General features: G+C 48.6%; 1 protein-coding gene across 1 annotated transcript; it reads right to left on the minus strand.

Moving 5' to 3' along the window:
* Positions 1-908: 908 nt before the first annotated feature.
* On the minus strand, positions 909-8678 carry HMGB1 (high mobility group box 1). The gene is made up of 5 exons (XM_062487636.1): positions 8539-8678; positions 5560-5722; positions 5149-5294; positions 3984-4158; positions 909-1955 (listed from the first exon to the last, which is right to left on the minus strand). Exons 2-5 carry the CDS (start codon positions 5707-5709, stop codon positions 1779-1781), a joined length of 648 nt encoding a protein of 215 aa, XP_062343620.1. The 5' UTR covers positions 5710-5722; positions 8539-8678; the 3' UTR covers positions 909-1778.
* Positions 8679-10435: the final 1757 nt, after the last annotated feature.

Genomic DNA, 10435 nt, shown 5'->3' on the forward strand with positions numbered 1-10435 from the left:
AACCTCTGCAATTATTAGTTTATTAGTATCATCCAGGATTTCAGATGTTCAGTATTTCTCCTGAAGTTATACATAAATGCAAATTGAAATAAGAATCTGAAAGTCAAAATTGTATAACAAAACAATACTCCATCACAAAAGCGTGTAAAATTACAAGAATGCTTTTTTTGTTTGTTTGTTTTTAAACACTGGCACTTAAGAGAACCATAATTTTGTAACCACAAAATTGCCGAATTGTCCCCCGAACTGGTAAGCAGGTATATGTGAAAATAGTTACAGCTGCCAGCACTTGAAGTTTTACTAAATATGCAAAAAACCCCTTAGCTTTGGTTTTGGAAGAGAACTGTATTTGACCAAATTAGACATTGTTGGTAATACCATAAACATTTAACTTTTTAATGCAAAATTTAATAAAATGTACTTTTCCATACAACTATATTTAACTTAAAAATGGGCAAACATCAAGAGTGCGGTATAAAACCTAACAGGAAAAATACATCTTATCTCATTTTCAATTTGAGACAATATACAACTTTGTTTAAAGGGCTAAAACTAGAATTTCAAGAATACAAATATGAATTTACATAGATTTAACAAATAATAATGGTACCATTTATAGAAATCTTAGAAAGAAAAATCATTTCTTGTGGGCCCTTTGCTACCAGGAGTCTCATGGTATAAAGCCCGTGGCCATCACCAGACCTGTCACCAAAAAATAATATGGTCATTTCATGCTTTTAACTTTACACATTTTAGGTATGCTCATCACTCCCAGGTGTTCAGAGATTTACAAATATAACTTCCATTACATGGTAACAGAGTCACACGTGTAAATTCCTCTACACCGGATGGACATACACTCTTCCTATGGGTCCTTCTAGGACAAAATTTAACATTCCCTCCCTCCCCACCCCCCAAAGTATTTAGTTTCCGTAAAATTGAACTCTATACTTCTCAACTGTCCAAGACTGGTAAACTCATGCAACGCAATAGAATATTACATTTCACAAAAATCTGAACAAGTATCCGTTTGCTGAGATTGAATTTTTGTTGTTTCCAGTTATGGAAGAGTATTTTCATTATATGCCTATATATTTCTTTTCTTACCCTATCATGATAATGCAGGGTATGCAGATCAAAGCTTTGTTTATCAGCTGGTTATATGAAAGATGAAAACTGTAATATTCCCGTGATCCCATACGGGCATTCAATAAAGCAAAAGATGAGTTCCCCTCAAAAGAAGAAAAAAAAAAAAAGAAAAAAAAAGAAAAAGTATGACTCTCAAGGGCACCTATTAAAAGGACAACAATACTAATAAAAAAAATTGTATTTACTCAGAAGCATTCAGAATGTCAACAAAACAGCTGCAACTTTTTTTCTTCCTTTTTGCAATTACAGAGTGGTATTCAGTTAACAGAACGACGATTATTTTTATGATGCATCAGAGACAACTGAAGATGAGAAATTAACTACATCCCCAAATATAACTAAATTTGTGCTGTGCACCAACAAGAACCTGCTTTATAACTCCCATGCCAATTTACAACCCCCACACTGTACCAGGCAAGGTTAGTGGCCATTGAAATACCACTAAGGACAGGGCTATCTAAAGACACATTCGGTAGTGTGTTAACTATACAAAAAAAGAGACACTGTACAGTTTAAAAACAAATCTTACACAGCCTTACATTTCAATTTTTTTTTCTTTAAAAGGAGTGAGTTGTGTACAGGGGGGTTAAATGCTTTATAGACAAGAAAGAAATTGCTCTAAAAGAGACTTATTCATCATCATCATCATCTTCATCTTCCTCTTCTTCCTCCTCTTCATCATCCTCATCCTCTTCATCTTCATCCTCGTCCTCCTCCTCTTCCTTCTTCTTCTTGCTCTTCTCAGCCTTGGCAACTACTTTCTTGCCTCCATCAACCTTCCCTTTGGCCCGGTATGCAGCAATATCCTTGGAGAAGAAAAGCAGGAACAATTTCTCAAAGATGTAACCACCAGCCAAGCGGTCTGAGCAACCTCCAGAGAACACTTGTGAAAGCAGTCACCCAGGTGTGTGCCCTTTCTGCACATCCACTGGGGTAGGACCAGCTCTGAGGTGAACTGAAGCCAAAGAAATGGGAACCCTCTAATACACAAATTACACTGGCATGCTACTGCACACTGCTAAGGAATCTTCATTGTTAGGCTTCTGGGAACAGCCTGGAAAAGCTGCTGCCCCTGATGGTGAAGGCACAGCTGAGCCCACTATCCCATAAGGAAATGAAGTAGGGAGACCTCTTAAGGTCCCTTTCTAGCCCTAACTTCTACAATGCCTAAAGAAAATGCATAGGAAAACCCTTGTTTGATGCACAAAACTGGGATTAGCCACCCAGAACACATCAGAATGACCCAACCTAACAGCTGCAATGTTATGCCTCAGCAAAAACCAGTTAGACTGAACTCTGCCTAACAGAAGTTTACAAAATAAAAGGTGTAAGAACTTGATTAAAGGGTAGACAGTGCCACCTTCTGCATGCAATAAATTTATTCTAGTCGTCTGAAACGCACAAAATTCAGTTCCTGTTACAGGGAAGTCAAAACTGTACCTTGAAGGCGAAGTCATAAAAGCAGTTAAGACTTCCCAACTTTGTGCCAGAATAGTAAAACAATTAGCTAGGAGAATTGATCTACAAAGCTTACACACACCAGCTACAGAGAAACATCAACACATTTACACAGATGGTCCAAATCGTCAAATATTCCCCATCTAATAAACACTACGCCAATGATCTTACTTTCTCTTGGACTCCCTTAAAGCTTAGTAGGAAATTTTGAGAAGGTATGACACCCACTAAGTCAAAGGCCAAGCAATGAAATAGATTACTACACCTTAAAACTCCACATGTAAGTGTACGAAATAAAGACATTACTACTGAAAATTAAAAGAATATCTGCGAATAAAGATTAATAATTCGATCATTTACAAAACATCTGAGTTGCCCTGGTTGTGTGCACAAGCAATTACCACGAAGCTGTAGAGAAACCACCCTGTGGGAAAACTCCTAGACCAGCAACTCCTCTCTGGCACAGCAGCAGGGCTCCAAGGTTCCACCTTGCACACTGCAGTGCAAGAATTTTGAACTTGGATTTGTTTGCCTCTCTTTGATTTGTCTCTCTCTTGCAGGAGAAACACCCAGAAGAAGGAGGCAGCACACAGTGGACACAGGTGCTGTATGCCAGCTATAGGTGGTCACTGACCCCTTGTAAAGCATCATCAGGGGATGCCAACGTGCATCCCTTCTCTTCCCTTGGCTTCTACATACTGGGATGGCAATCTGCCTCGAGAAATAAATCCACACGTAGCACAGTCCTGTGTGTACAAGAGAATTCCACAACTCCAATTATGACTGCGGGGTTTAGCCTTAATAATTAAAAAAATGTTATGACAAGCTGCTTCATATGCATAATTAAGCATATTCATTACTAGAAAGGACATGGACACAAAGTAGGTCCAGGAAAAACAAAGGCCTAAAACTAACATCTCCTCTGTGCTTTGTCATTTTCCCAGGAATGAATTTTAAGTATCATCTCTGTGTATCAATTATCCCAACATTCAAGGATGTTCACCAGTATGAGCAAAATTAGGGAGAGCCAATTATTCCTTCCCAGCATTACTTACTGCTACCAACTCAACTCAAATTCTGCAGTGACCTAGGGATTTAATAACACAGAACCCACAGTATTTATTAAAGCACCAGTGGCAGCTCAGAATTACAGACAAATGCAAACATTTAAAGGTTAGTGTTACTTAACCTAATTTAGTGTTACTCCAATAAACCATTTGCCCCTGTAATCAACTTTTTTCAACAAATCTAATGAATTATGTCACTAGCATAATAAAATTTCCACCATCAGGTATCAGGGTACACAGTAAGGAAAAAACTGTCTGAACTGAGGCTTGACCTCCCCTCCAAAGCATCTCCCTAAATGCCAGTGTTACCTTTTCATACTTCTCCTTCAGCTTAGCAGCCTTCTTTTCATAAGGCTGTTTATCATCTGCAGCGGTGTTGTTCCACATCTCTCCCAGTTTCTTTGCAACATCTCCAATGGACAGACCGGGATGTTCTCCTTTGATTTTTGGACGAAACTCGGAGCAAAACAAGAAAAAAGCCGAACTACAGAGAAAAATAAGAGAAGATGATTGAAATATTACACTTTGCTACAGCAGCAATTTTGGGACCTTTGCTACTGTTCTTTACTGTTCTTTTTGGAAAAAGCACCTAAAAGTGAGATAGATGTTAATTACAATGGAAGGTATCAGAACTGAACAAGCCACTCTGTAAACTCAATGCACCCTTTTCTCTTAAGTAATGCTGCACATCTGGCCCCACTTTTGGCAGGATCCCCAGATAGGCAGATTTTATATACAAGACACTGAGAAAAGCTTTAGAAATTACTTAAGTGAATGATACTAGAGCACCAACTGTTCTAGAACTGCTAGAGGTGGGAGGCTGCAATATTTGTGAGGAAAGTAGGATTTCCAGACCACAGCACCCGTCCAAGAAAGAACATTTAGCTTGTAAAGGAACCCTAATGCCCCTTCCAGCATTAGCTCAGTTTAAAACACAAACACACACACACAATAAAGTACTAGGAGGTGTCTAGTAGGAGATCAATTTGAAGCCAGTTGTCATTATCTTGTGGCTAAAGTTTTAGTTTTCCAAGCTGGTTTTGAGGAAGATGTCGCCTCAAACCTGTTCAGTGCAAAAGCCTCCAATTTTAAACCGACTGTCAATCAAAAATTCTGCTCAAGCCAACAGGTGATGAGAGCAGGGCCTGCAGTACTTTACTGCCATATTACACTGGAATTACCCTCTTAACAGAAATTAGAAAAATCAGTCAGAATCACACACTGTCTGTTTTTGCATCTACTTTTAAAGGCTGCCATTACTCCAACTCTGATAGTGGGACAGCCTACCTGAAAATAAAAGCTCAGCATTTGTAACTAGAATTTCAACCTGTCTTTACACCACTGGTGAGGAAGATACACAGTCTTGCATTTTCTGAAGCTCCTGGACAAAACTGCCATTTTGTAGATACATACCAGAGTATGGTCCAGTGTGATGGTCCCAAACAAGACAACCTACAGCCAGGAATCTACTTACGGAGGCCTCTTAGGTGCATTTGGATCCTTGAACTTCTTTTTTGTCTCCCCCTTGGGTGGTACATAGTTTTTCATTTCTTTTTCATAACGAAGCTTGTCAGCCTTTGCCATATCTTCAAACTTCCCTTTCTCCTTAGAGGACATAGTCTGAAAGGCAATTAGAATCACAGAATATCTCAGAAAAAACAGTATCTTAAGATTAATAAATATACCAAAGCCCATTCAAAAATTTCAGCTAGGGCAGCTAAAGGTAAGACAAGGACAATGGAGAGTTACCACTGATCTTACAACTGCACTTCATACTTACCCAAAACTCAAGCTTCTAAAGACATCGTTTACAATTTTGAATGGTACTTCACAAAGAGTAGTCATTTAAGGTTTTGTGGGTTTTTTGTTAAGCACCTATTCCTACCTTCCATCGTTCTGAGCATTTTTTTGAGAACTCTGAGAAGTTCACTGACGCATCTGGATGTTTCTTCTTGTGCTCCTCCCGACAGGTTTGCACAAAGAAGGCGTATGAAGACATTTTACCTCTCGGCTTCTTAGGATCACCTTTGCCCATTTTTGCTGATTTTCTGTAATGAAGCAAATGAGACACCTTTAAAATTTGCACTTTCAACAAACCAAGGCAGGAAGTAAGTCACAACCAAGGATAATGCCAAACAAGACCTGCTGGAGCAGTATTTTGGAATCATACAATGGGAAAAATTCCCTTCTGGAAATTTACTGAAGATTTCTTTCATCCTTGTCTGAGGTGACCCGGATGCAAGCAACATAAAATCTCAAAGGGCCTTCAAAACCTGCAGTTACAGTCTCCTGCAAACAAGAACTATCCTTCCAAGCAATCTGAAGGCGAGTACTTCAGTGGAGACTGCACACCACGATTACTACTGGTATATTATTCATATGCTCGGGAAAATAAACTCTGCTGAAAGGAGGAAAAAAGTACCCAAGTATCCTGTCTCAGTGGATTTCTGGATTAGTGGTTTCTTTCTTTTCACAGCCCATGTTTCTACCTCTTCCCTGTAGGCCCTGGGTACTTATTTACAAAATATATTTTTCTATTATTTTCTATGCCATATCTTGTGACCCATCTTTATGTGTACTGCAAAAGCCTTTTCTTTGTAGGCATACCTTAAAATACAGGAATGAAACAGCTCACTTGGTGAAATATGTTATAACCTATACAGGGAGAAGCATAACATTTACATGGAGCTAGCAGAGCTGTGCTCAGCAAGAGCACTATCTGACACTTCCAGGGACTGGAAAATACCTTCCTAGAACTTTCACACCCAAGTCAGACATTTGGAGTATTTCTTCATAGATCCCTGGAAAAAGTCAATCACACCCTGACAAGCTCTGCTTTTCAGCACAAATTAAAAGAAAGGGGGGGCGGGGGGGGGGGGGGAAGAAGCGTGAAAGGACAAAAAAAACCAAGAAGGGCAGGCGGTGCCTGCCTGTATTGCCACAGAAGCTGCATTTCCTATCGGTTTGGCGGATAGACAGAAACAGATTTCTGCTCTGTGACTAAACACGTCCGGTTTGAAGTTTCTATCAAGTAAACAAGAGGGCTGAAGAAGCAGGAGCCGCTCCTGCGTGCCATGGAGACGCTCCCAGCGCAGCCGGGAGGGAGCCGGGCTCGGCCGGGCCGGGGCAGGCGGCTCTGCCCGGGGACACGGGGTGGCCGCGGCCCGGGCCGGGCACGGCGACCCCGGCGCTGGCGTTTAAAAGCCTCCTCCTTCCCGCCATTTTGGACACTTCCCCTACGAGGGGGGGCAGAGGGAAACTTCAAAAGTCCCTCAACAGACCTGCTGGGGATGGGAGGGAAGAAAGAAAAGGAGAAGAAATAAAGGGGAAAAAAAAAAGGAAAGAAAAAAACTAGTCCCGTTATTAAGGAGAACACGTGTTAAGTTTTATTCCGCGTTCAGCCGAGGGCTCGCAGCGGCGAGCACATGCCCGGGAGCCGGACGCCCACCGGGGTGCGGCTGCCCGCAGGCGGCGACCCACAGTCCCGGCGGGACAAAGCGTTCTCCCGCCGCCGCCCCCCGCGGGGGGGGGGGGGGGGGGGGGCCGTCCCCATGCCCGGCTCTGCCCGCTCCGGCCGCCATGAGGCGAGGCAGCCCCGGCCTGCGCTCCCTCCCTCCCTGCCGGCCGCGCCGCCGCAGCGGCGGTGTCGGCGGGAGCGGCCGCCATGGCGCAGGCTCCTGGCGGAGGAGGTCACCCGCCGCCGAGCCTCCTTCCATTTTGTGCGCCGAGGAGCAGAGCCGGCCGCTCCCCACCCCCCCCCCCCCCCCCCGCCACCACCACACCCCCCGCGGCCGGGCGGGGCGGCGAGCTCGGGCGGCGGGACCCCCAACGAGAGGGGCCGGGCGGCGACCCCCACCCGCGGGGGCGGCGGCGGTGGCAGCGCGGCCCGGGCGGCGCGGAATGGCCGCTGTGGCGTCGCCCGCTGCCGCCGCCGCGCAGAGAACATGGCTCCTTCCTCCCTTCCCTTCCCTTTGTGTGAGCGCGCCGCTACCCTGGCGCACACGCTCAGCCATTACAGCCGGGGGAGGGCGGGCGGGAGACGGGGGGAGGTGGGTGGGAGAGGGGGGAAGAACATGGGGGGGGGGAACCAGCGCGCCTTCAGCGCTTGCCCGAGCCCCGTCGGCGCGGCAAAAGCCCCTGCGGAGACCCCCCGCTCGCTCCCTCGCCCCGCCGAGCAGCGCTGCCCCGGGGCTGCCGGCCCCGCGCCCGGGCGAGCGGCGGCTGCCGAAGAAAAAAGTTCCCCCGAACTGCGCCCCCGCCCGCCCGAGCGCCTCCTCTGCTGCTCCGCGCCGCTCGCCTTGTTTTCTCGCTCGCGGCTGCCGTCAGCCATGTTACAGCCAGGCGGCCGCGGGGCCAGCGGCGCCCCGGCCCGCGCCCCGCTTCCCCGCGCTCCCCACCGCCCCGGCGACGCGGCTCGGGCCACCCGGAGCCCCCGCCGCTCCTCCGCCCGCCCCGCCGCCGCGGCGATGGCTCCGGCGAGGTACCGTGTAAGCGGCTTACGACGGGGCACGGCGCGGCCCTCGCCCCCCGCGGCGGGCGACCCCCGGCCGCTCGCCCGGCTCCCTTCGCTCCCCTCTCTCTCCCCACCTCGCTCCTTGCCTCCCGGCGCCCCGCTGCCCCGAAGTCGCCCGCCGCCCCCGCCCCGCCCCGGCCGGGGGGCTCGCCGCCCGGGAAAGGGTCTCCCGGGCACGGCTTCGCTCGCCTTTGTGTACGAGCGTCCGAGCCGGCGCTGCCCCGCGCTCCGCGGTCATGCAGCGGCGGCGGCACGACGGCCACCGCCGGCTCTCCGCCGGGCTGCGAGCGGGCGGGCGGGCGGGCGGGCGAGCGCGCCCGGCCGGCCCAGCGGCCCCCGGCGCGTACTCACCCGTGTCAGACAGAGTCGGCACGCAGCCCTCGCTCGGCCCCGAGCCCCAGAGACGCTCCCGCGGCCGCCCGCCCGGCCCCAGCGCTGGCTGGGTCGCTGTGCAGCCCGGTGCACCGCAATGGCTGAGCGCGGGATCGATACGCAGCCTCCTCACACTCGCGGCGCTGGTAACATTACTCTCTGCACAGCCCCGCGCCCATTGGCCGCCGCCAAGCCGAGCGCCGCGCCGATTGGCCCAGGCGCTCCCATTGTCCTGACCAGAGCGCGCCGCGGGTTGGGCGCGCCGCGGGACACGTCACCGAGCAGGGAAAGGGCGCGCAAATATAAAAGTGAGCGCAGGGAGCCGGGCGCGGCGGGGCCCGCACGGCGGCCGTGGCTGCTCGGCGCTGCGCCGCCGCCTGCGAGGGGAGCGGGCCCCGCCGCCTCCGCTGCCCCGGGGGGACCGCCGCGGCTGCCCCGCGGTGAGGAGCAGGGCGCTGCCGCCCCTCGCCCTTGCGGCCGCGCTGCTCCGCCGCCCAGGCGCGGAAGCCGGAGCTCAGCGGGAAACCGAGCCGAGTCCGCGCGTCTCGGCGCCTCTTGCCCCGTTCCAGCCGGCGCACGGGGCTCCCCTCCGCTGCCGCGTTGGCGTGCGCGGCTCTGCCCCCTCCCCGAGGTTGGGGAGCGTTTGTTTTGTCTTGTTGTTTCGTGGTTTTTTGTTTTTTTTTCCTTTCTTTTTCCAGAAATGGCTTCGTCACCTGTGTGAACAACAATCAGAAGATACTGGCTTTCTCCGTAACTTCCTGGGTAACGAGGAGCAGTCCGCAGTGCTCAGGCAGCTCCCCCCAAGTTCTCAGCAGTGGTGCAGCGATGTCCCGCCGCCGTCCCGGGCACCCCGGTGTAGGGGCGCGCTAAGCCACACCTCACCTGTCCTTCGCTGCTGCTCCTCTCTCTGCTTAATTTTATTACTGGCACTTGCGGGGCTGCTGTACAGGACCAGCGAACAGGAGAAATACCCCCTTAATATCTGCTTCGCTGTTTACACCGCTTTTTTGGCGCAAACAACGCTGGCAGTAACACTACTGTGAAAAACCCAAAACCACTGCTCTGCCCCGAAAGGCAGTGTCAGTGCCCTCGCTATAGTAACAAACTTAATTGAAGAGAGGTGTACATTGATCACCACTATTCGAGAGTAAAAAGCAGGCTTTGATGACTGCTTAATTATCATGCTTTCTCAAAATCTATCCGTGAAGATGTGGAAGGGTCTGTGGTCTGACACACAAGAGACAGCAATTTTTTTGGCAAGGCAGGGTGCTTCACATAAGGCAAAGATCCTTCTAAATAAGGACCCTAATTATAAAACTGCCTCATTTGTGAAGAAGTGCTGGTGGACATATGACGACAGTGATTCTGCTACCTGAAATAATGACTGGTGTTTGTATCAAGGAAAGTTTTTGTTTGGGGTTTGAGTTTGTTTTTTCTTTTCAGATTTGCATTTAAAGTTTAAACCTTTAAATGGAACAGAAGAAAACTGTAAAAATCACTAGTATTTATGTGGTCTAGGGTGCAGAAGCTGATAGCTTTAAGATTTCTTCTGTGAAAACCAGACCTGAAAGGAAAGCAAAGTAATGCTTTTATTTCTTGCCCTTGTCTAGAGCTGAACCTTCAGTAAAAGGCAAGTGAGAATTTGATTACGTGACATATTCCTGTAAGGGTTTTCCTTTATCTCTGTTAGTTATATGCTCAGGCCTGTATAGGTTTGCATATTCCAGTGGGTTTCTTCTGCAACCCTTGATGGCAGAAATACAAAAGAATTTACTCATCAGTTGCAGACCGTAGCATTTTTTACAAAAGTAATACATGTTTCTTCTCTTGTTCATGCTGTGCCACATCCCTTCTGATACTTCACAAACATGCCTTC

The sequence above is a fragment of the Cinclus cinclus genome, chromosome 2, assembly GCF_963662255.1.
Source record: "Cinclus cinclus chromosome 2, bCinCin1.1, whole genome shotgun sequence".
In the NCBI taxonomy this organism is placed as follows: domain Eukaryota; kingdom Metazoa; phylum Chordata; class Aves; order Passeriformes; family Cinclidae; genus Cinclus; species Cinclus cinclus.